The sequence below is a fragment of the Crotalus tigris genome, unplaced genomic scaffold (genome assembly GCF_016545835.1).
Source record: "Crotalus tigris isolate CLP2741 ecotype Arizona unplaced genomic scaffold, ASM1654583v1 scf7180000024437.13266115, whole genome shotgun sequence".
Taxonomy (NCBI): domain Eukaryota; kingdom Metazoa; phylum Chordata; class Lepidosauria; order Squamata; family Viperidae; genus Crotalus; species Crotalus tigris.
The window spans coordinates 1,412,391-1,439,556 of NW_024100606.1; the positions used below are offsets into that span (position 1 = coordinate 1,412,391).

The window sequence follows — 27,166 nt, forward strand, 5'->3', positions numbered from 1 at the left end:
CTTGGACATGATTCAGCCTGTAGCAAAAACCTCAGATCTGCTGCAAGTCTGAGAGATGGCAGCCTGGACCGAGCCTTGCTCTGGGAAACTCCTATCCTTTAACCAGACTCCTAATTAATAATGCTACATACTCCTCACATGGGCAATCTGCATACTTGGTTTACATATTGGCATCTTCCATCCACAAGTAAATTGCAATTCATTTCCACATTTATTATTCAGAAACCTATAATTTTAATATTAAATTGTGAGGTTTCCAGGGTAGACAGCAGTACGTTTCTAATTTATGGAATCTACCAATTCTACTTATTATTATAAAATGATTGTGTCTTCTCCCTTTGTCAATATATCAGCAGGCATAAAGAAGGAGGTTAATTTAAATGAATGGCAGAAAGGTATTAATAAATTTATCTGGGCAGGGAAAAAACCAAGAGTAAAACTTAAAATTATACAGGATATTCGTGAGAGAGGTGGACTCAAGGTATTGAATTTGAAATTGTATTATGATGCTATGGCTTTAACATCAATAAGTGATTGGGTTAATTTAACAAATGTAGAAATACTCCTCTTGGAGGGTTGGGATTTACTTTTTGGATGGCATGCCTATTTAATTTTTAATAAAAAGGTTGATAGGGTGTTTAAATCTCATATTATAAGGATTTCCTTACTTCGAGTTTGGAGGAAATATTATAGAAGTGATTTTAAAATTCCGCTATGGGCTATACCGGGGCATGCGATAGAAGGGATAAGGAGAGGAGTTAAGATGGATAGTGTTTCTTATGCACAATTACTTAGATGGGATGGTAAAAATTGGCAATTAAAATCTTTGGAAGATTTAATACAAGAAAATATTATTTATTCATAGTTTTATTATAGACAAATAGTGGAGAGGTGGAAGATAGATCGTAATGTGGGTTTACTTAGAGAAGATGAGAATTTATTAAAACAAATAAAAGATCAAAGATGAACCCATATTAAGAGAATCTATGGGGTGTTAGTAGAATTGGATTCAGAAGCAGAATTAGTTAAAGAATGTATGGTCAAATGGGCACAAAATTTTGAAGAACCGGTTCTATTAGATACTTGGGAAATTATTTGGGTGAGGAATGTTAAATTTACACAAGCCCAAAATTTAAGGGAAAATTTTTATAAAATGTTTTATAAATGGCACCTTGATCCACAAAAAATGTCTCGTATGTATCCTGACTTACAGCCTAAATGTTGGAGATGTGGATGTTTGGATGCTACTTATTATCATATTTGGTGGTCATGTAAAAATATAAAAGATTTTTGGATTAAGATATGGTGGAATATCCAAAGAATTTTTAGAAGAAGGGTAAAATTTATCCCACAATTGTTTTTGTTAGGTATTGTTTCTGATTGTGATACTAAAGAGACTACATTGATATTAAATTTAATCACAGCAGCAAAGTTGTTAGTAGGGCAATGTTGGAAGAAGGAATCTTTGCCTACTTTGCAAGAGTGGTTTTTTAAAGTTTCTTATTTGGCGGAAATGGCAAAGATTTCGGCTTTCTTGAAAGACCAATCGCAAGAGAAGTATTTTTTGGTATGGAAAAAATGGATAGACTTTATACAATATAAGTTGGATATAAAAAAATATTATTTAGCTTTTCAATAACTTATATTTAAAACTTAAGATATTTCATAGATTTTATAGACTTTTTAGAATTTTTTTCTTTTTTCTTTTTTCTTTTTTTTTCTTCTTTTCTTTTTCTTTTTTTCTATTTTCTTGTATTTCCTTGTATTTTCGTCTTTTTATACATATATTATTGTTAACTATTTTATAATTTGTTTAATTAATGTACTTAGACTTATTTATGGTTTATATCTGTTTTAAGACTTTTTGAAATTTTTTTAATTAAGCCTGTATTCAGCTCTGGGAAGGTTGGGGGAGGGTAGGGGAGGGTTGGGGGGGTTCGGGGAAGGGATTTGTATTGTTTTGTAAAATCTAAAAATTTTCAATATATATATATATATATATATATATATATATATATATATATATATATATATATATATATATATCAGCAGGCACAGATACTGCTCTCTTTAGAAATCTTCTCCATGTAATCTTGTCTTTAAAGAATTTTGAAGATTTTCCAGAGATTATGAGACCGTAATGTTTCTTTATTTGGGTCATCATTCAATAATCTACAAACCTTAAAACACCAGGAAATAGAACCAGAAACTGCACATATTCATAGAAAGGAAAATTGTATGATAAATAACAAGTTTACTTCTCAGTGATGAAGAAATACTAAAAAATGCATTTTTTTGCCTCCCAAATGATACCAAACAGCTTTTTGGAGTTCACTAGTGGCTTCTGAAATTGCCTATGTTTTCTGGCTGCTCATAAAGAATGAATGCATTTTAGGGGTCATTGTGTATGATTCTTTTAATATCTCACTAGTGGGATATGCTTGCCAAATGCTCTTCAAACTCTGTGTTCTGTACAATATCATTGAGCTTTTATTCCATGGTGTTTAATCTTGGTGGAAAACAACAATAAAGCTACTTGGTGAAGCAACTTACAATTATTCGAGCAATAAAGAAACTTTCAATGAGAAGACACGCTTTTTTAAACTGAAAAAATTCTGGGAACATAATCAAAAGGCTCTAGAGAAATGGATAGGGGATACTTTGCTTCTCTTTTAAAATCTTCTCCTATTCCTGGCAGATTAGAGCCAAAAGTCCCTGCTTCTTGGGATTTAACAGCCATGGAAAAGCATTCTTTAAATACTTTAAGAGGACTCCACTGTTAATTGGGTTTTCATGATTTAAAAGAAATGCATTCTTTAGATTTTTTTTACATGTAGCATTTCACTCTCCTTTACTATGTATTTTTGAGAGTTATTCAACCATAATTCTTCTACTGCAAACTACAAGACCGCTGCAACTAATTTGTTATATTTTTTCCAGTGTAGACTTTCTATAATATTCCGTTAATACTGTAGCTTGTTAAATTGCCACAGTGTAAGGAAAAGGAAGATAAAATCTGGATGCTTGGGTGATTTAAAAATGTTTTTATTTGTTTGTGAGATACTTTAATCAAAAGAGCAAGAATATTAATAAGCAGAATAAAGATCAGGAAACACTATACACTAGTGCACAAATATATTAATATATGTTAAGCATGGCTGAAATATTTTACCATTTTAACTGAAAAAATAATGAAAGGCTGGTAAAATGACACATTCCACATTGATTAATAATATAGAACACTAGCTGAGGATAGGTGTTGTAAGGTCACTATGGTATATATAACAACTGAGCTATAATGGAAAAGAAAATAGCTGGGCTCTACATGTAAATTTATTTATATATCAAATGTACATAGCTATCTATTTTACAAGAATAGTCTAGGTCAGGGGTCTGCAACCTTAAACACTCAAAGAGCCACTTCAACCCATTTCCCAGAGAAAAGAAAACACCGGGAGCATCAAAACTTGTGCAGGGAGCTTGATTGAAGAGTTTAATTAAAAAGAAATAGAGGCTGTTGTGCATGAATTCTCTCTCTCTCTCTCTCTCTCTCTCTCTCTCTCTCTCTCTCTCTCTCTCCCCTCTCTCCCCCTCTCTCTCTTTCTCTCTCTTTCCTCTCTCTCCCCCTCTCTTTCTCTATCTTTCCTCTCACTCTCTTTCTTTCTTTCCATTTCTTCTCTCTCTTTCTCTTTCCTCTCTCTTTCTCTCTCTTTCCTCTCCCTCTCCCTCTCTCTTTCCTCTCTTTTTTCTCTCTCTCTCCTCTCCCTCTCTTTTTTTTCTCTTTTCCCTCTCTCTCTTTCTCTCTCTCCCTCTCTCTTTCTCTCTCGTTCTCTTTCCTCTCTGTGTCTTTTCTCTCTCTCTCTTTCTTTCCTCTCTTTCTCTCCCTCCCTCTCCTCTCCCTCTCTCTCTTTCTCTCTCTCCCTCTTTTTCTCTCTCCCTCTCTCTCTCTCCTTTTCTCTCTCCCTCTCTCTCTTTCTCTCTCTCCTTCTGTTTTTTTCTTTCTCTCTCTCTCTCTTTCTCTCCCCCCCTTCTCTCCCCCCTCTCTCTGATCTTCTGCTCACCTGGCAAGCTGGCTTCAGGCTCTTCTCCAACAAGCTGACACACATTATTGGGCTGGCTCTCTCTTGCCCTTCCTGCTTCCTGCAGAGATGCAGCAAAGGGAGGAGCCCCGTCCAATAAGCTTGTCAGCTCATCGGAGAATAGGGTGAAGACATTCTCTTTTTTACAGAGAGAGAGAGAGAAAGAGAGAGAAAGAGAGAGAGAGAGAGAGAGAGAGAGAGAGAGAGAGAGAGAGAAGGGAAGCACGTGCCTTTCTCTGTCTCTGTCTCTCTCTCTCTCTGCAAATGACAGAGGAGGCTGGGAGCTACAGAAGAAGGCTCAAAGAGCCACATGCTCTAGGCGAGGGGTAGGCAACCTTGGCTCTTTTATGACTCATGGACTTCAACTCCCAGAATTCCTGAGCCAGCATGGCTCAGCTTGGAAACCTCTCCCTTTCCCCTCAGCATGCCTGGCTCATGAATTCTGGGAGTTGAAGTCCATGAGTCATAAAAGAGCCAAGGTTGCCTACCCCTGCTCCAGGTGATCCACATTAAGCAAAACAATTAGAATGCATCTTGAAATCACCCCGCAAAAAACAAGAAACATACATCCAACATGGGAAATGCATGTTGTTTTAATGCAGGCAGTAAATTCAAACATAATAGAACTACCTCATGGGGTTCCTTTTCTCAAAGTCTCCTGGAAAAAACCCACATTTTTCCAGTCTCCTGGAAAAAACCCACATTTCTGAAAGACCTAATCTGACCTAGAGGGGGATGTTCCAAAGTGCGGGTGCCATGTCAGAAAAGGCATGCATCCTGAGTCCCATCAAATGGCTTTCCTTAGCAGATGTGACATGTATCATGCTTTTCCCACCTGACCTAATGGGATTGGTAGATATAATCAGGAAGAGGCAGTCCCTCAAATACATTGGCTCTGGCATTATGTAGAGCTTTGAATGTCAAAACCAGTACCTTGAATTGCACTCAATAGCAAACTGGCAACTAATGCAGTTCACAGATATGTGCCACTCTAGGGGCACCCATAACTATCCGTTCTGCTACATTTTGTACCAGTTGAAGTTTCTAGATATTCTTCAAGGGCAACCCCATTTAGAATGCATTACAATAGTCGATTCAAGCAATGACCCAGGCATGAATAGCTATTAGCAAAGGCTACCCAATTATGGATGATTCAAAACCATTACTGATGAAATACATTCTTCCACAATCTCTGGGCATCTGAAATATAAGCTTCCTGAGATGTCAGTTGTCCTTAGAAATACCGACAAAGGTCTTGTATGGTAACTCTCCAATAATAACATTTGAATATTTTAATCTGCCCAGTGTTTTTATCTGGCTTCTCCATCCTATGGGTTTTACCTATTACTCTGTTACTTAAATATATAATTTATTACACAGTTGGTCAGCAGGTTTCATTACAGATAGCTGAATCTGGGCATGCTGCCATACAAGGTTTTTATTGTGCAGCAGCCTGCCTGAAACTCATATTTTTTTTATCAGAGGTCTAGATGGTGCAATATTTCACCAGTATCTCTCTTATTTCTCCACTCTTTCTTTGGCACTTTTTCCTCCATAAAAGAATCTGAGGCAAAGGCTATAGGACAGCATTTTTCAAACTTGGCTACACCCTGCTTTGTTACTGGTAGCAGTAATTCAAAGCCTTTGTGTCTGTTCTGTTTCGTGTACAAAAAAATAATAAATTTGCATTGAATATCTTTTAAATATTTGATGACAAGTGTTTATTATGCTATAGTATAGGTTTGGTTTTGACTCACCACCTCGGAACACCAAGCACAACGTGGATTTACAGCCAGGCACTGTTGACACGAACTCGCTCCTCTTGTGGTACAGATATTGTCACCTGAAATACAATACAGAAAAATTGACCCATATGCCTCAAAAGCATTTTCCTTAACCCCTGGTAATAACAAAGCAGCTGACATAAACAGCTCTTCATTGGTTTTGGCTTTGAAATTTATTGGCAATTTGTTATTAGCTGCCCTAATTAAAAGTTTAGCCATCTGCCATTTGGTTTTCAAAGAGTGTTAAAAAAATTTTTTTCTGATACCTACACAGCCAATATAACAAGTGTTTGTTCTCCACCTCTGTTCTTACCATGTGACAATGGAGATTTATTAACTCTGCTTGCTATTGGTTCTTAATACTTTTGTGCATTTAAATGAACATAAACAGGAAATACGCAGACCATTAAGCAATCTGTGCTCTGAATAAGCAGACAGAATCCAGAGAGACAAACTGGAAAACTTTGCAGTACTTGCTTTTAAAATAAGGCTGATCAGCTAGGGATTGGGGCAGAGTCTATTCACACACCCAAAGTTTCAAATTTCTGATTTGCATCTGTTAATCTACAGTTCAAATGACAAAATGACAAATCTAAAACTGTAATATCTAATTCTATTTCTGAGCAGATTTCTTTCTTTGGAAAGTGGAATTAATATCTGAAATCAGAGCTGATTCTTGAATTCAATACACACAACTACCTATATCAAAATGTGTACAGGTTTGGTGCAATATGAAAAAAAAATAACATATAGGGATATTTTGGATATTGAAGGGAAAATAAAATCTAAACAAGAGCTTTTAGACCAGGGCATTGAATTATCATGGTGGCCTCAATTGCAAAAGCAACTGAAATATGATAAAGTTGCAAAAATATATGGCTTTTATAAACAACAGACAATATTTGATCAGATATTGTTGACCTCCGATGAAAAACTGATTAAGAAACTATATAACTTTCTATTAAATTTGAAAATGGAGGATGAACAAGTGAAAGATACAATGATACAATAGGCAAAAAAGTTTGAATATAATATAGAATTAGAGAAATGGCAAAATCTTTGGGAAAGAAATTATAAATTGACAATTCAACTTCTTATCAAGAAAACTTGTATGTTTTATAGATGGCACTTACACCTGCTAGGTTAGCAAAAATATTTAAAAATATTAGTAAACGTTGGAAATGTAACCAAAAATCATATTATCATTTGTGGTGGACCTGTGTTAAAGCAAAAAAAAAAAAAAAAAAAAAAAATTGGACAAAAATACACATTTGGTTAGAAAAGATGTTAGGAAAACATGTAGATTTTAAACCTGAAAAATTTATTGCATGTACAGAAGCGAGGATTGTATTTGCTCAGCATTGGAAGAATGAAGAAACACCACTAGATGAAGAGATAATCAAGAAAATATTGGACTGTGTTGAAATGGACAGACTTACATTGAGAATCAAAGAGAAAGAAGATACAGAATATTTTCAAACATGGAATTTATTTTATCAATGGTTGAAAAAAAGAGGTAGAGATAAGAATGTAACTTGTGTTATTAAGCAAACAAATTAACCCAGACATGTTGTTTATTAAGCACTAATCAAATGTAATAATAGAAAATTAATAAAAAAGTAAAAAATATGTACAAGTTTTTTTTAAAGAGCTATTTAATATAATTATTTTTAACAAATGGATGTACGGTAGCAGAAGAAAAGAAGCCCAGTCCTATTTTGCTCAATAACATCTTTATAGGCATAAAATAAGCAGTATAGAATGCACTGTAGAAATAATTTTTATTAGATGCTGGCAGGTAATAAATCAAAATCTCCAATAGTCAAATACCAAATAGAAAAAATGTGCCCCAAATATTAATTTCTGATCCAATACAAAAATAGCCAGTTTTTGAACCAGACTGTTTAAATTATACAGTGTCTTCTATTGCTCCAATTCTCCATTGTACAAGATTGATCTAAGAAAAATATTTAAGGGTTAAAAGTAAAAATGCTAAACACTGCTTTCTGAAGATTTACACAGAACTTCAGAATAGCTAATGCCTACATTCCTTAAGGAATTATTAGCAATATCTTTACAGCAATGCAAAAGAAATGAAATGTATTAACATTGTTAACTTCTCTTAGTTAAATAACATCTCTTAAATATAAAGGGAAATGATACTGGGTTGAAACCTATGTTTGCCTTAAGTACATAGTTACAATATGTAATTAGTGTTGTGTCCTGAGCCTGCAAAAGCAGGCTCAGGACATTGCTATGGTCCCGGGATTGCTGCAAGCTGCCCAGGACCAGACTGAGAGGCGCCAGCCTTGCACGCATGTGCGAGGCATGGAAGCGCGCCATTAACTGTAGTCTTTTTGCCCAGGGATCCGGACACAAAAGCGGAGACCTGCAAGTCTCACTGTTGTTATTGTAGTGAGCAGAAGGAGAAATAAAGAACCATTACTTCTAACATGTGTGATCTTCATTCGTCATTGAACGAAGGACTTAACACTGGCGACAAAGGTGGGATCTTGCAAGCTTGAAAGAAGAAAAGCTGTAAAGATTTATCCAAGGAGTCCTGAAGAAGGGAAGACGGCGTTAAACTCAGCATTCTAGCCTGCCAGTACAGCATTGCTGGAGGTAAGCTCGGCTGATTGACTCCTTCCCAAGAAAAGAAGCAAGGATGATGAAGATAGGTCGCTTATCTGAATTTGATGTTTCACACCCAGAGAGATGGGAGTCTTACGTTGCAAGAGTAGAAAACTACTTCAGAGTAAACCAGGTCAGAGAAGACGGCTTGAAGACTGCAACTCTGTTGTGTGTCTGTGGTCAGGACGCATTTGAAATTGCAGAAAATCTGGCGGCCCCTGCTCCTCTGGAGTCTGTAATGTACACAGACTTAAAGAAGCTATTGAAAGAACATTTCCAGCCCAAGATGTCTGTTATTGTGTGGAGACACACGTTTGAACAGAGGGACCAGAGGGCAGGTGAATCAGCCAAGGAGATTATTGCGGCCTTGAGAAGAGTAGCCAAACCATGTGAATTCAAAGATCTGGAAGAAAGGCTGAGAGACCGTTTTGTATGCAGTCTAAGGAACAGGAACTTACAACAGAGGATCTTTGCAAAGAAAGATATCTCGTTTCAAGATGCTCTAAGAGAGGTGACGGCTGAGGAAGCAGCAGGTGGGGCAGTCAAGAACATGCGGCCCATCAGAAACAATCTGGAGACAGTCACCATTCACCATGAGGGCGTCCAAGAAGGATTGGAGGAAGATCCTGAAGAAGAGGTGGATCGGCTTTACCAGTCAGCAGAAAGAAGGCAGAAGGAAGGCAAAGAAAAAGCCCCAACAGCGCCCAAATGCTTCGGGTGTGGAGGTCACCATAAGACTGTGGGTTCCGTTCTGCCATCTGTAGAGCGTGTGGCAGACAAGGCCACATAGCATCCATCTGTTTGGGTTGCCAGAAGGTACAACCTCAAGAAAAATTGTGTCTGAAAGGTACCAGGGTCCCCAGCCAAAATAGGGGGGGTTTCTGCATGTTGCGCAGGAGTATTTGGAGAACAGGTACACACAAACCCCTCAAGAAAAAACTGTCACTTAAGGTTAGGTTGCAAGGGGTTCCTGTAGCCATGGAGCTGGACACTGGGTCCACTCTTTCCATTATTTCCATTCATACATTTAGAAAGATTTGCAACAGCAGTGGTTTTCAAGCCAAACTGAGGCCATCCAACATAATACTAACAGATTTTCAAAATTCCAAGGTGTGTGTAAAGGGGGAGGCCACCCTTACAGTGCAACACAAGGAGTTTGAGGGCCCATTAGATGTGTTGGTTGTTGGGGGTGAATGAATGAGTCTTATAGGACTCGATTGGTTTGAGGCCTTGGGAATCCAGGTTACTGGGCTATAACATTTGCAAATGCTGAGCCTAGCAGAAGTCTGTGAAGAGTTTGCAGATGTGTTTAGTCCATAGCTTGGGTCCTATAAGGGGCCTCCAGTTTCATTGAGGTTAGATCCAACCATCACACCCATCAGGTTTAAGGCTAGAAGAGTACCCTTCGCACTTAAGGGCAAGATTGATGCTGAGCTGGATAAATTGATCCAGCAAGGCATTTTAGAACCTGTGGATTCAAGTCCATGGGAAACCCCCATAGTAACGCCTCTCAAGGCTAATGGGGACATACGTATATGTGCAGACTACAAGTGCACACTAAACAAGGCGCTGCAACAGCACGCGTACCCAGTACTAGTAGTCAGCCATATCTTGGCTTCCCTCAAAGGGAGGCGAGTTTTTGCAAAGCTAGATCTGGCACAGGCTATCAACAATTACCAATGCCTTACTTCGTCTTTGGAAGAAGTATTATTATAGATTAAATTATAAAATACCTATCTGGGGGATTCCCAGACATGCAATTGAGGGAACTTCTAAGGGGACAAATTTTGACAAAATCTCGTATAAAGAATTGTTAATTTGCTCTGGTTCGAATTGGCATTTGAAATCCCTAGATGTATTAAGGCAGCAAAATATTCTACAGTCATGGTTTCAATATTTACAAATAGCGGACAGATGGACTGTAGATAAGAAAGAGGGAATAACATTAGAAGATAGACAATTGGTTATTCAGATTAAAAATCAAAGTCCGGCTCATATAAAAAGAATATACAATGTTTTATTAGAGTTAGATTCAGAAACAGAATTGGTTAAAGACTGTATGATTAAATGGGCTCAGAATATACAGGAGCCGATCTCATTGGATTTATGGGAGACAATTTGGATAAGAAATGTTAAATTCACACAAGCTCAAAATTTGAGAGAAAATTTTTATAAAATGTTCTATAGATGGCACTTAGATCCTAAAAAATTATCTTGTATGTATTCCAATATACAGCCCAAATGTTGGAGATGTGGCAATAATGATGCAACATACTTTCATATTTGGTGGAATTGTAAAAAAGTAAAGGCTTTTTGGATTATGATTTGGTGGAACATTCAAAAGATTTTTAGAAAAAAGATAAAGTTTACACCTCAACTATTTTTACTTGGTATTTTTGTTGACTTAAATGAAAAAGAAACTACTTTGATGTTGAATTTATTAACTGCAGCAAGGTTACTAGTAGGTTTATATTGGAAGAAAGATTCCTTGCCTACTTTAGAAGAATGGATATTTAAAGTATCTACTTTTGCAGAAATGGCAAAAATTTCTGCTTATTTAAAGGATCATACACAAAAAAGATATATTACTGTATGGGGAAGGTGGATAGATTATATTCAGAAAAAGTATGGAATTAAAAAGTTTCATTTATTTTATGAGTGAATATTAAATATTATAGAGAATTGTTTTATAGGTTATGGAGTTAAAGGTTAATTATGATATTTTTTTTCTTCTCTTTTTTTTTCTTTTTTTCTTAATTATTATAATTTTTTTTCTTATTATTAACCCTGTATTCTGCTCTGGGAAGTGAAGGGAGGGGGGTTGGGGTGGGAGGGAGGGTAAGGGGGGGGGTTTCTACTTTAAAAATTTATTGTATTTTTATAAATGATTGTATGTTTTAAAAAATAATTTTTTTAATAAAAACAATTACCTGTTGATGAAACAGCTGCTGAGGCACAGACCATTGTAATGCATAGGGGTGCATTCAAGGTCAAGAGACTGCAATTTGGGGTAAATGTAGCCCCTGGCATTTTCCAAAGTGTCATGGAGAGCACACTTAGGGGTATCCCTGGAGTCTGCCCCTATTTTGATGATGTCCTTATTGCTGGAGAGTCATCTCAAAACTTAGCAGAGAGATTAAGGGCTGTCTTGCTCCATTTTCGAAGAGCGGGCCTTAAGTTGAAGAAAGATAAGTGTAAGATTGGAGTCACGTCTACTGATTTCTTAGGATTCAGAATAGATGCCCAAGGTATTCACCCTGCTGAATCTAAGTTGAAGGTTATACAGCAGGCTCCTAGCCCCAAGTCTAAAAGTGAGCTGCAGGATTTTCCGGGCCTCTTGAATTTTTACAGTGCTTTTCTTCCTCACAAATCTGCTGTAGCAGAACCACTACATAGGCTTTTAGACAAGCAGGCATCTTGGCGGTGGACAAAAGTCCACGAAAAGAGCTTCAATGAGGTCAAGGCCTTGCTAACATCTAATGCTGTGCATGCACATTTCAATGAACAATTACCTGTCTGCATTGCCTGCGATGCATCTCTTTATGGGGTGGGAGCTGTACTTAGCCATTTGAGGGCTGATGGGACACAGGTTCCTGTGGCATATCACTATAGGACTCTGTTTTCTGCTGAGCGTAATTACGCCCAAATAGACAGGGAAGCACTGGCCATAGTGGCTGGCATTAAGAAATTTCATGTTTTCTTATATGGCCGCCATTTCACGGTCTACACTGACCATAAGCCTTTGTTGGGGTTGTTTACAACCAACAAACAAACCCCTCATATTATATCCCCTAGAATGCTGTTCACAAACTTGGTAAGGAAATGGGTCACGCTGATGGCCTAAGTAGGCTACCTCTCAAACTTGTAGAACCAGATCCTGCTCCTGCCATCAATATTCTCTCTATTCAGGAGATTGCCTGAATCTCCTCTCAATGCCAGGGATGTGGCTGTAGAAACCACCACCGACCACACTCTTACACGTGTGTTATCATGGGTGCTGTCAGGTTGGCCGGACAGGAGTCCTGGTACTGAGTTCTGAAGTTTCTGGCTCAAGAAGCATGAGTTATCCACTTTTAAGGGTTGCCTGTTATGGGGTAGCAGGGTAGTTATCCTGGCCTCATTGAGACCTAGAATCTTGGTCTCTCTGCATGAGGGACATCCTGGCATTGTCAGGATGAAAGCGCTTGCACATAGCCATCTTTGATGGCCTGGGTTAGATAGGGATATCAAGGCTCAGGTGCACAGGTGTCAGTTGTGCCGACAGTCATGGCCAGAAATACCTCAGGCCCTGGTTCATAGGTGGGAAGAAACTCAGGCACAAAGGTCCAGGGTGCATATAGATTACGCTGGGCCCTTTCAGGGGTACTTCTTCTTGGTTGTTGTTGATAGCCATTCCAAGTGGCTAGAGGTTGTTCCTGTTTCCTCCACTACTACTGCCAGAACAATCCAGGAGTTGAGAGGCATTTTTGCAGCACATGGCCTCCCAGATGTTCTGGTTTCAGATAACGGTCCTCAATTCACTTCTTCTGAGTTCCAGGCTTTCCTTCAGGCCAACCTGATCCGACACACGACTTCGGCTCCTTTCCACCCCTCCACCAAAGGTATGGCCGAGTGTATGGTGCGCATCACCAAGGATGTCCTCAAGAAGCTGACTTATGGTAACTGGCATCACAGGTTAGCAGACTTTCTTCTTGCACATTGCACCACACCTTGTACTTTTACTAGGAAGAGCCTGGATGAACTACGTTGGGGCTGCAGGCTCATAACTAAACTAGACGGGGCGTTGACTTACCTGAATGCCTTTTCTCAGCACGGAGATGGATAATCCACGCAGTGGGTTGAGACTGCATTCCTGGCCAATCAGATCAGTCAGCCAAAGTTGCCACGCCCCGTCTTGGACCATGATCCTCCAGTCTTGACTCGAGCGCAGCCATTGACGGACAGTAAGACGTTTTGGCTCCACTAAATATACCCTATTATTCTAGTCTATAAGGGTGGGTGTGGATTATCCATCTCCGTGCTGAGAAAAGGCGTTCAGGTAAGTCAACGCCCCTTCTCCAGCACGGGAGATGGATAATCCACGCAGTGGGACATACCAAAGCCTATTGTCCCTTGGGTTGGGGAATAGACTGGTCCCGTGTGCAACTTTGGTCTAGCACCTGCTGGAGAACCCTCCTACCGAAGGAGGCCTCTGCAGAGGAGTACCTGTCGATTTTGTAATGACGACTGAATGGAGAGGGCGAGGCCCAAGTGGCTGCCCTGCATACCTCTTCAATAGAAGCCTGCATGGCCCATGCTGCTGAGGTGGCAGCACTCCTTGTGGAATGGGCTGTGATATGCTTGGGGACTTGCAAGGACTCCGCCTGGTATGCCCCCGTGATGCATGCCCTAATCCACCTACCGATGGTAGAGGACGAGACCTTCCGGCCCCTAGTAGCAGGGTGGAAGGATATGAAAAGCGCTTCCGAGCGTCGGAATTCCGCTGTGAGTGAAATGTAATGTCTTAGTGCCCTGCGTACGTCCAAGGTGTGCCATTGTTGTTCCAGGGGATGAGCTGGGTTTGGACAGAAGTCTGGTAGGACTATTTCCTGTGATCTGTGAAAAAGGGAGTTGACCTTTGGAATGAATGAAGGGTCTATTCTTAGGCCTACCTTGTCCCTGTGAAAATGGCACAGGTCCTTCCTCATTGAGAGAGAAGCTAACTCGGATATCCGCCGAGCTGACGTGATGGCTACCAAGAATGCTACATTATGGGTCAGATAGCGAATGTCACATGTTTTGAGTGGTTCGAAGGGCGCTCTGGTAAGAGCTTGTAGTACTCGTGGTAGTTCCCACGATGGATACCTGTGCACGGTTGGCGGTCTGATGTTTGCAGCCCCCTTGAGGAAGGATTGTATTAAGGGATGCTTGCCCAAGGATTCACCGGGGCTGGCAGAAAGTATAGTTGAGAGGGCGGCGATTTGCCTGCGCAGTGTGTTTGGCGAGAGGTCCCTCTCTAGGCAATCTAGTAAAAATTCTAGGATCTTGGGAATTGTGATCCCTTCGAGTAACAATTCCTGTTTAGAGCACCATGATTGGAAGCTTCTCCACGTGGCCTCGTAGATACGGGTCGTGGAGGGGCGCCTTGATGCCTGTATGACCCTAATTACACCCTGTGAGCAAGCCCCCTTGGCTAAAATTGACCGATCAAGAGCCAGACGGCTAGTTGTAGCCATTGTGGCTCTGGGTGGGAGATCTCCCCCTGCTTGAGGGAGATCCTCTCCGGAGGAATCCGCATGGATTCGTGCGGGAGAGACTCCTCAAGTCTGCGAACCAAGGTCTCCTTGGCCAATAAGGGGCCACAAGGATTACCTCGGCCCTTTCCCGCAGAATCTTGCGTACTACCGCCGGAAGGAGAGGTAAGGGTGGAAACGCGTACAGGAGCCCCCTTGGCCATGGGCTCCGTAACGCGTCCGTCTGCTCTGCTCCCTTGGATGGGAATTGGGAGAAGAAGCGAGTTAGGTGGGCATTGGAAGGAGAGGCAAAAAGGTCCACCTGGGGAAGCCCGAAGCGGTGACAGACCTCCCTGAAGATCCTCGGGTGTAGTGGCCACTCCGAGTGATCTATTGTTGATCTGCTCAACAGATCTGCTTGGATGTTTGCCTCCCCCGATATGTGGTCGGCCTTTATGGAGGCCAGATTTTGTTCCGCCCAGGCCCCCAGTAGGAGGGCCTCGGCCGAGAGCGAGCGAGAGGGTGTGCCCCCCTGACGGTTTATGTGGGCCTTGGCTGTCACGTTGTCCGTCAGGACCAGTACGTGCCTGCCTTTTATGCTGCTGTGAAAATGCCTTAACGCTAGGTGAATAGCCCGTAGCTCGAGCCCGTTTATGTTGTGTCGGAGATCCACCGCTGACCAGCGGCCCTGTGTCCACTTGGTCCCCAAGTGGCCTCCCCAGCCGAATAAGCTCGCATCTGTTGTGACTACTACTCTGGCTGGGTCCCTGAAGGGGGACCCCCTGAGGAGAGCTGGAGATAGCCACCACCTGAGGGAGTGTCGTACTCTCAGAGGTATGCCTACCCTCTTCCGGGATGCATTGATTTGTTGTCTCTGAAACGGGAGCATGAACCATTGCAGTTCTCTTGAGTGCAGCCTTGCCCAAGGAACTATTGCTATGGTCGATATCATCTTCCCTAGCAGCTGGGAGAGGCAGACCAGCGTCACTGACTGACCGCGGCTTACCTGTTTTACGGCTTTCTTTATGCTGCTGAGGCGTTCCTGTGAAAGGTACACCTTGCATTCCTTTGTGTCTATGACCGCTCCCAGGTGGAGTATTCTCGTAGTTGGGGTTAGAAGGCTCTTTGGAAAGTTCACCGAGAAGCCGTGGTCCTGCAGCATTTTTATCACTAACTTTAGGTCCGCCCGAGACTGCTGGGCGGACGATGACTGGAGTAGAATATCGTCCAGGTAGCACTGGACTCTGACTGGTACGTTTCTTAGTTGTGCTGCCAGAACCGCCAGAATCTTGGTGAACACCCTGGGCGCTGATGACAGGCCAAATGGAAGTGCCCTGTATTGAAAATGGTGCCCCCTGTAGGCAAACCGTAGAAAGCGGCGGTGAGCCAGAGAGATAGGGATGTGCAAGTATGCCTCCGTGAGGTCGATCGATGCCCGAAAATCCCCTTTCCTTACGCTTCCAAGGATGGAGCGTAGTGTCTGCATTTTGAATTTGCGGTATTTTATGTAGAAATTTAGCCTTTTTAAATCCAGAACGGCTCTCCAACCCCCGAGGGTTTTGGGACCACGAAGAGGATAGAATAAAACCCCTGGTCTCTCTGGTTCATAGGCACCGGCTCTACGGCCCGTATGTTTAGAAGGTGCTGAACGGCCTCGTTCATGAGCCTTCTCTTTGTTGGGTTTGGGGGACAGGGGCACGGGCGGAAGCGGTTCGGGGGCTTTGAGAGAAATTCTAGAGATAGACCATGACGTATGGTGTTCCTGACCCATACGTCCGTGGTGGTCTCTTCCCACTGGGGAGCAAACCCTGCTAGTCTGCCCCCTATGGGAAGGTCTGGGCGGTAGTCATCTGGTACGGCGGAAGGGGCGGTTGTTCCCCCGAAAGGGCCGTCTTCCCTGTGTTTGCCTATGTCTTGTGTTCTGTCTGTCCCCCTGTCTTTCCCTATCCTGTCTAGCTTGGAAGGGTTGGGAATTGTGAAAGTAGTTGACCCTGGCTTCCGTACGAAAGGATTGTTTCCTTCCCCAGGAGCCGGGTCTCTTGTCCTGCCTTTTAAGCATGTGTTTAAGGACCTTGCGCTTGTCCTTGTTCTCTGTCAGTTATGGCGTTAGTGCCTCACCAAACAGCTTTGCCCCTTGGTACGGAGCCGAAGCCAATTTCCACTTGGATTTGGTATCCGCCTGCCAGTTCTTTAGCCAGGGGATGCGCCTGCTCGTGTTGTTTGCCGCCATTGCCTTGGCTGAAAACTTGGTCGCTAAAAGTGTTGCGTCCGACGCATATTCCGTGGCCGCTACCATTTTGCTGAGTTCCTGATGAGTGCGTATATCTTCCATGGGAACACGGCCCTGTAGCTCACGGAGCCAACAAAGTGTGGCTCTGGTGAAAAAGGACGCGGAGGTAGACGCCCTGGTAGCCCAAGCTATTGCCTGGTGCGTTCTCCTGTAGGTGGACTCACTCTTTCGGTCCTCGGCTTTAAGAGCCTCAGCAAAATCTCCTGATATGGCCGTGTCCGATATCAGGGGACCTATGGGTTCGTCCACCACCGGCACCTCCAATGTTCCCTCTAGCTCCCTTGCTACGTTAAATAGCTTCCTCTCCGCATTGCTAGGAAGCGGTAGGGAGGTTGGCGCTGCCCACTGTTTCCTTATTGTGTTTAGGAACATGGTCGGACATGGTATGCGGTGTTGAGTGGTTACCTTTTCGGCGAACGTCGGCTCAGCCTCCGTGTCAACTGTGACAGGCTCCGCTGGTGTCCCATGCCCCAGATGGGCTGTGGCCTCAGCCTTGCACAGAATAGTAACAAAAAGAGAAGGGTTAAACAGGCCGCTGAAGGACGGCCCTTGAGGTGAGGTGTCCTCCTCCTCCTCAGACATTTGAATCCCTTGTGACGTACCTGGCTGGTCCAGGTAAGCTTCCTCAGAGACCGACAAGTCTGAGACGGAGGAGAGGTCCTGATGGTCCTCCGTTTCCTCCCGATGCCTCGTTCTAAGTCCTAGAGACTTGGCTTTTGAAGTTTGAGCCCTGGCCTCAAATGCACGTCCACTGCCTGTGCTATTAGGGTAGCTAGCAGATCCCCCGTCAATGCAGGAGGAGTGACCATTGCCTGCGACCCTGCAGGTGCTGTGGTTAGCATGGTCCTCGGGGTTTCATGTAACCTCCGTGGGGAGGGGGATCGGGAGAGCGATGAGAATTCGCCTATCCCACCCTCTGTTTGGGACTGTGATGAGGTCCCTAATGACCAAATGGCCCGTGGGGATGAAGGGAGACCCAGCGGTAGATCAGGACCTATTCCCCCATTCTGCCTATTTTCAATTCTGGCCCTTTTCTGGGCTCTGTCGAACTCTTTTTCTAGGGCTTGGTGTATTCTGATTGCCTGTTTGTCAGCCTTCTTTGATGACTTCCTTGCAGCCTTTCTAGGGGCTGCAGAGGATTCCGAATCCTCTGAAGCAGGTGCTCCAGAGGATGAAGGCGGGGCTCCGGTGGAGGGAATGATTGCTTCCTCCATTCTCCACTAACGCTGGGCCGCGATAGGGGGGACCCAGGTAGTAGGAGAGCTCCAACTTTGAGTAAGGCCAGGCGCACTACTGGGGGCGTCTGGAACTCAGGAGCAGACTCTGCCAAATTGTCAGAGTTAGTCACTGTGCACGGATAAGAACAGGCACGCTAATGGGAATGCCTGGAACCCGGCTTGACTATGGTGGGTAAGGACAGGCACGCGACTGGGGATGCCTGGGACCCACCACTAAATCCAGAGGCGTACGGGCCACTAATGGGGGACCTGAAGTCTGAAAGGAGCCAAAGGCAACTAAACACAGTTAGTTATGAAAGGTTCTTATTTACTTTAGGTAGAAGACACCAAGTCCTGGAACCAGTAGCTATGTGTCTGATTTGAATGTCTCTGAATGAATAATAGATGCTTTAGTACCCCAGTACTGCTTGCCTATTAATTCACTCCAGCGGCTGAACCTAGCTTTCTTAAGGAAATTTAACTCCCCTGTTTGGACAAAAAATATGGCCGCCGCTGCCAGGAAACTACTGCGCATGTGTTAACAAGGCTGCCTATGCCACGTGCGGTTGTAACAAAGAGCTGCTCGTGCTTCCAGCTGTGCAGACAATGGCGCCTCGTTTAAAAAATCCTGAGCAGCCTGGAGTGAAAAGACTGCTCCTTCGCACGCCAGCTGTTTCCCTTAATCAATCTCCCTCCCAGCATGCGTCCCCTTTGTCCTCCGCTTCCCTCGCTAACTGCTTGCCTTTCTGTTTTTTTTTTTGTTTGTTTGTTTGTTTGTTTGTTTTAAACGTGAGGGGTTGCCCGAGCCTCCCCGTTTGTTTAAGGCGGCTGCTGGCTGCTGGAAGGTGGCTGGGGTTGGTTAGGGAGGGGAGTTAGGGATTTCCCCCTTTTAAGTGGGGGTGGTTTCCCCTGTAGGAATCTGACTTCCTGAGTTTAACAATTTAGCAAGTAAATTTTTGAGTGGTCAATTAAATTGAATTAAATTATCTCTAATTAACTTTTAAACTAAGCAATTTCAGCTACTAGAAAAAATCCCCCCTAATGGAAAGGAACTATACCTGCCCAGGAGACAAAAGTTGTAGATGTCTCTGCATGGCCAGATCAGTCAAGACTAAAGGATCATGGTCCAAGACGGGGCGTGGCAACTTTGGCTGACTGATCTGATTGGCCAGGAATGCAGTCTCAACCCACTGCGTGGATTATCCATCTCCAGTGCTGGTTAGCAGACTTTCTTCTTGCACATTGCACCACACCTTGTACTTTTACTAGGAAGAGCCTGGATGAACTACGTTGGGGCTGCAGGCTCATAACTAAACTAGACAGATTGCACCCTAATCGGGTAGCATCTCAGGCTTCGCAGTCTAGGGCACCAAGGAGCTTGCAAGTGGGTGCTCTGGTCTGGACTCAGAACTACAGGTCTGGTCATCTTTGGATTCTAGCTGTGGTCTGCAAGGTGTCTGGACCTTTGTCCTACGAGGTGTCCTTGGGCGATGGCCGCGTTCTCCAGCAGCACATCGATCAGCTGCGTACGAGACTGGACTCTTCCTCTGCCACTCCGGGCTCTGATCTGGGGGGGGGAGGGTTCTATTGCGCATTTTGGGGATCACTATCAGCAGTCACTGGCCGCTGAGGAGGCCGGAGAAGGCCCATCTCAAGTTTCCGCAAGTGTTCCCAACAGGAATTCATTGGGACAGGGAACATTCCCCACACCATCACTTACTCTAGTCAGGGAGTCACACAGGGGATATTCACACTACTCACACTCATCATACAGCACTCCAGACAGGGAGACTGACTGGGGGTATCCAAACAAATCAAGAAATACAAGAGAACTGGCATCAACTCAAGGGAACTGGCCCAATTCTGCAACTGCTCCCAGAAGGAAGTCAATTGAAAGGGGAGTAGACAGAGAGGCAACTCCTGATTCTGGCACCTCTGGCACTGACTGGGGGCCACAAGGCATTGAGGCACAGCAACTACCCCAGACAATCCATCTGCCGGGATAGGGGATGAGGGGCTGTGTTCCCAAGGGAGGTCCATTGTGGACCTGGAGAATACCACAAGTCCAAGGGATGCTGGTTGGGACTTAGAGGGTCCTGCCAGCCAACAGATGGGCAGGTCAACCAGGTATGAGAATGAGCACAGTCCTGGCCTGCCAAGCCTGGTGGGCGAGCAAGCAGGCCAGGCAACAGAACCAGGGTCACCTGGGTACCAGAGGCAGCAAAGAGTGGGCACACCTAACCCAGTAGGGAAGCAGGGAAGCCAAGGGTGTTCCCTGGGTCTGAGGAGGTAGCAACGGGTTAAATACCATCCAAACACTTTAGGGAATTTGTGACGTTGCTGTCAAATCCCGGGGGAACAAGGCAGAAATGCCATAAATGAATGGTGAAGTTATTTGGTTTTGTTTTGGAAGTCAGATACAATTATTCCCAAAACGATAGCATGGTATCACACTAAGATATGGTTTTAGAGTAACATCTATGTTCCCCAGTCCATCATTTGATTAACAAAAACTTATACCATGTCCCTTCATAGAGGTTACACATGTGTGCGGAGAAAGCTTCATCTGGAGGGAAGGGGTGTTGTGTCCTGAGCCTGCAAAAGCAGGCTCGGGACACTGCTATGGTCCCGGGGTTGCTGCAAGCTGCCCGGGATCAGACTGAGAGGTGCCAGCCTTGCGTGCATGCGCAAGGCGTGAAAGCATGCCATTAACTATAGTCTTTTTGCCCGGAGATCCAGACACAAAAGCGGAGACCTGCGAGTCTCATTGTTGTTGTAGTGAGCAGAAGGAGAAATAAAGAACCATTACTTCTAACATGTGTGATCTTCATTCGCCATTGAACGAAGGACTTAACCATTAGAATTACATATACACATATATTTTCATATACACATTCATGTATGTCTACATATACACATATACATATGCCTTCAAGTCAGTTATGACTCCTGGCAACAATTTGGAAAAATCTATGCAATTTTCTAGGCAGCATTTTTAAAAAGTGGTTTGTTGTTGCCTTTTTTCGTTGGGCTGAGAAGAGTGATTGGCTGATATCACCCACTTGGTTTTCATATCTAAGACAAGTATCTCCTGGTTTTTCACTCTTCATTCAGTACCTTAGTCACTGGACCAAAGTAGCTCTCACTGGGGACATTGCCAAATCACAAATGAACTGTGCTTCTATAATTCTCTGCTAACAAGAATGAATGGAAGAGTTGGTTCCTTTCTCCTGGATATGACTGCCAAATTAAGGAAATGATTAGGTCACTCTGGCAGCTGCCACACTATCAAAGAAAATAAAACCTAGACTATATATGCTGTCTCAGGCAATTGGATACTGGCCACAATGTCATGGCAGACAGGTGATAGTTTACAGATCTGTGTATATTGGCTAGGAGCAGAAGATCAAACATATCCTATTTTGGACTGTGAGTAGAATCTGCATTTCCAGGTTTTCTCCTTTTTGTGGCTTTAATTTTAAGTGTGTGATAGTATTAAAACTAAACAAAGCCTAGTGTGCAATGTTCCCCTCACCACCTGATCTCTATTTGTGCAAAAAGAAGTTGGAGATTATCAGCTTCTGCTTTAAATAGAGGTGGTCTCTGTATTGTAACTAGCCTCCTGCTCTCTAGTACCCTCTGTACTTTGCCATTGTGAAGGCTGAATTACATAGATGAAGACAGACAGATAGACAGATGGGGGAGGGGGGAGAGAGAGAGAGGTTTGCACAGTGCATGGCAGTACAAACAAGTCCTGCTTGATGTGTGTTGGTGGCCTGACAGCAACTAAAATAAAATCACTTCCTTTTGCAGGAACTCTAGGTGCCTATGCTCTTGTTTCTGTGTTTCCCAAGAGACAAATACAAGAAAAACTGAATCCAATAAAATCTGCACATATAACCTTCTATCTGCTACTACACCATAATGTTGGAAAAAGTACATATGGTTCTCTCACACACCATCAGGCTGTTCTTCATCTAATACCTTAGAGATACAGTGGAAAATTTGCAAAGCTAGAAGCAGACTGTCCTCAAAGAGCTTACTATAAAAATAGCAAGACAAAACATAACCAAACTCTCTAATCAGCTTTCTTTCACATAGCAAAAAGTCTGTGTAGATAAATCCCACTTCCTTGCAGAGTTTTACACTGTCATATTTGAGTTTGGGTCCTTATACGTTATTTTTGATAGAGAGAAATAAAGTTCACAAGAGAAGACTAATTTGTTTTGAAAATACTTTGAAGCCACTCTGGCCAGCCCCAACAAAGAACAACTATTTACACAAAGAAGCACCATTAACTGCTTCTTTATAACTGCTGCAAAGACGATTGAATGTTCTATTTAGTTATTTAGTTATACATCAGTTTCAGGAACCACCCATCTCCCTCATAGAGTGACTCTGGACAATAGAAAAACATACAAACTATGTTTAAATATTATAATATAAAACTGTTAAAAATAAGAATAAAATTTAAAAGGTGGGGAAGGAGCTTCAGGGCGCTAACCAGCCCCATGGCTGCCTGCATCACTGAAGGCCCCAAGCAAGTTGACATAGCCAGGTCTTTAGAGGCCAGGAAAGTGGGGGCCTGCCTCACCACTGGGGGCAGAACGTTCCAAAAGGCAAAGGCAATGGCAGAGAAACATCTCTTCCTGCTATCTGCCAGTCAGAATTCTTTACTGACAGGGTCTGCAACATACTTGCCTGACGAGAGGAATGGACCAATGTAATGGGTGAAATGGCTCCATAAGGTAAATTGGCCCTATGCTACATAGGGCTTTAAAGATCATAACCAACGCCTTGCACTGGACACAGAAGCAAACCAGCACCCAATGCAGCTTCTGCAACAGAGGTGTTACATGTGCCGTTCTTTGGGTGCTCGACTAGCTGCATTCTATAGTAGCTTCCAGGTATTTTTCAAGGATTGCTCCATATAGAGTGCCTTTGGTATTTTTTCTTTTTCCCTTTTTTTCTTTTCTTTTCTCTTTCATTTATTTATTCTTGTCTCATCACTTTTATTTTATTCTTTTTCCTTAAATTTTATTCTGTAATTTTTTTAAAAAGTAAGCAGCAGTAGTTCCCTGTACAAGTATGCCCTACTCCAGTAACTTCTGCAGCATCAGTTCTGGTAATGGATGCAAAACTGATGCACTGTCACCCTACAGAGGGAGAAAAAAATTCTCTTTGAACAGAAATCAGATCTAAGGGCCTGAGAGATCAGGCTTGCAAAAAATGCATATGATAGCTTTCTACACCTCTTTCCTCATATTAGTAGTTGTGCGGATTATTGCATTACAAGGAATTTCTCCATAACACATTATTGTCATCAGTGGACATTGCCTACAATGATGAGCAACATGTTTCAGTCTTCTTTAATGTGGGAGGAAGGCAGCCTTCTATCTAGAGTTGCTGTAGCCCCTTCTGCAGCTGTATAATTTCTTCTCCTCCCTTGCTAGTGCACCCCCTCTAATAACCACATTGGTTTGCTGATTCACAGGCTGCGGCTTTTGTAGCTCCTAAAAGCTCAGAGAAACTGTTGATTAACCTTCCTGGGTTATTATTAACTCAATAGGGGCTTGTACATGGGAGCTGCCTTCCCTGTTCTTCCTGGAATGTTTTTGTCTTTGTGAGTTGGCAAAAAAGTTGGTCATTGGTTTCGGCAAAGTCCTCTCCCTGTCCCCCAGCCCTCCCCCCCCCCCGCTATCTCTGAGAGCTTGGGAGATGATAAATGGATGAGGGTCTTTATGCCTTATCAGAAGATAAGCAGGATTGAGCTTCTTTTGATAGTTGACAGGACAGGTTTGCTAAGAGGAAACTATTTACAAATAAGAATGAGGACATATTTGATAGTCATTCATGGCCTGGGGGAACCTCATGATTAGACTATTGCAATGCACTCTACATGGGAGTGCCCCTGAAGGCCATCTGGAAGCTACAGTTGGTTCAAAATAAGCAGTAATTGGCAATTCTCCTTTTGCTTAGTGTCAGTATTGCTATTTGAACCACACCAGTTGCCAGTTAGCTTCCAGATGCTGGCTATTACCTTTTTCGTCTATTATTGAAGCCATTTCTGACTTAAGACCTGGTTATCTGAAGGACAATCTTACTCTCATTGTTCCTACATGTCCAGTATATTCAGACAAGTGGGTACAATCTTCTATTAAATGTTGTCATCTTACAGGACTGAGCAAACATGTTTTCTGTGCCATGAACCTCACCCTCTGGAACAGCATCCCTCAGATGTGGACTAGGCCCTTTCTCCCTGGGTTCTGTAAAGTTATTTAACCCTGGCTAAGCTAGATATCCTAATTTTACTATAGGGGGTTAATAACAATCTATTCATCTATAGCCATCATCCCAAGGAATTGTCACCAAAAAGCAGTTTTCTAATAGTTAGTTTGTGAGCTACCATGGACTTTTATTCCCCGTTGCAGCAATACATTGTAGAATGCAATATCTGGTGCAGTTTTATCACGTTCTAACATTTAGTTCCTTTCTTAGGATTTAAATTCTCTGAGGATATGGAACTAAACTTATTTATGTTTTGTTCATTGCTAGATACAAATATAAACATTTGCACAATATATTTTACTTAATGATAATTACATATTATGCCAAAATTGCACAATAGCAATAGCATCTAGACTTATATACCACTTGTATACAAGACTATAAACTGACCATAAATAGTCATATTTGTTATATTGACCTTTTCCTTTAAAAAAAAGAGAAAAAAATCAAGTGGCATATGTCTTATTTCATTTATGTCACTTGTCTTATTTCATTTTCACAATCTTGTTTGCATGATTGTAAGATATGCCCAGTTTGAACATGTCTGAAGGCATCTGGGTTGATCAAATAATTTTAAGGAGAAGCATTAAATCCCCATTAAAAAAACGTGATTCAATTCACAATTATATTAGGTCAAAGTGAGGAGAGGGCTGCAGCATCCCTTTCTTGGTACTTCTCCCAAGAACAATAGGGCCAAAATATCCCCAAAAGGAAAAATAATAGGTCAAGAAATAAAATAGCTATTTTAAATCCCAAATCCCTAGAAAAAAATTAGATTATATTTGGAATGTGGACTCAATGTGCTATGAATTTTGGGTAGTCCTCAAGTTGACAGAGAAGTGTTTATGTCTGCATTGGGCCATAATATAATTTCTTCAGTATTGGTTTACTACATTGTGTGACCATTGTGTAAAACCTTGCTTATCACTTGGTGTGGTATGTGACCTTAACCCAGTGGTTCTCAACCTGTGGGTCGGGACCCCATTTGGGGTTGAATGACCATTTCACGGGGGTCGCCAAACAAGGCTGTCCGCCATTTTTTTCCCCTTTTCTTTGGCCACGCCCCTGGCACCCAGTGATGTATAAGTTGTTGGGGGTCACCACAACATGGGGAATTGTATTATGGGGTCGCAGCATTAGAAAGGTTGAGAACCACTGCCTTAACCAATGGTGGCTTGGTCAATAACACATAGTTAAATATGATATGTGAACCAGACTGTTACTCCAGTTTAAACTAATCTTTCTCAGAAATGCTGTCAACAGGCATTTTCTTTTTTGTAAGAGTGATAAATCAGGGGAACACTTACTTGATACTGTGAGAGAGTAGGCTGCCCAGAAAATGGCCAACATCTGTACTGCTTTTGCCCTCTCCCCAGCCAGCACAACAATTGTGGCTATAAAGGCTGTGCTGTGGATGTGGATGTGTAGGGAGGAAAAAAAAGGGGGGGGAGGAAGTTTTGTGTTCATGTATGGAAGTAAAGCAGCCAGCAAGAGAATTTTGTACAGAGAACTTACAAAGAATAGGAGTAGTAACACTCACAAGGAGTAGTAGTTGGAATAGCCATAGTAGCAATAGGATATTGTTGTTGGCTCATTTGTGTTTAGAGACCATTGAATTTGGTATACTGAAAAGAATCTATGACAAAATGGTGGCAGCTGTGGGGTATCTGAAATCAGGTGACATATTGAAAATCAGGTAGGATATCCAACACAGGGAAGTTACCATGCAAATGAAGGTGGCTTAAACTTAAGGAGTTTATTAAAGACTCTATGAAGAGAAAACAATCCCCCACTGCAAAGGAAAAGGAGTTTGGTCCTCATAGGGCCAGGCCTTGCAGGAAATAGCTAAAAATCAGACTTCTTACCAAAGCCTACACCAAACAAACAGATAGGGAAAAGTTAGAAAAGACATGCTCCCTGAGAAGAGACCACCACTTTGCTGAGATATGGGAATCCGTCCTACATCTGTAGTTAAGCCAAAGAAAAAAATAGCCCAGCTAGAAAATGGGCTAGGCTCAGATACTTGGCCAATACCATAGAAATGTTAAAGTGGCAACAAAAGGAAAGACTTTGACTTTTGAGGGGGGGGGGGAAGGAAAAAGAGTGGTTTGGAGGGAAAGATAGGCAAGAACAAGAGTTTAGGGAATTGATAGCCTTAAAGGGATCCAGTCACCTCTGACGTTTTTCAGAATATCTAGCAAGCAGAAGTAGTCCCAAAGATATAAAAATCCCTAAGTTGCCAGAGAAAGAAGACATAGAATCCTGTTGTACCATATTTGAAAGCATTGCTACCTCTTGTAAATGGCCTGAGAGTGAATGGGTAGCCAGAATAGTCCCATGTTTAATGGAAAAGGCTTTCAGCACTAACAGTTGTCTTCCAGCAAGAGAAGCAATGGATTGTTCCTATGTCCTGTACAGGTTTAATGTAACCCCTTATACCTACAGGCAGAGATTTAGGAGATACACCTACAACAAACATGAAAGGGTTTGTGAACTGGGAGCAAGACTGGTAGACAAGATTGGGTCAATATAAAAGGGGGGGAAATGACATTGCCATAGGTATATACTATAGGCCACCCATCCAAACAGAGGAAATAGATGAACATTTTGCTAGTCAGCTAACTAAGCTATGTAGGAAGCACATCACAATAGTAATGGGGGAATT

At 42.5% G+C, this 27,166-nt stretch overlaps 1 protein-coding gene across 1 annotated transcript in view; it reads right to left on the reverse strand.

Annotated features, from left to right (window-relative positions):
- Positions 1-27,166, reverse strand: part of ITGB3 (integrin subunit beta 3) — a 96,744-nt gene that overhangs the window by 58,581 nt on the left and 10,997 nt on the right. Inside the window, exon 2 of the mRNA XM_039331457.1 lies at positions 5,837-5,922. Within this exon, the coding sequence (XP_039187391.1) occupies positions 5,837-5,922 (86 nt within the window). The remainder of the gene's footprint in view (positions 1-5,836; positions 5,923-27,166) is intronic.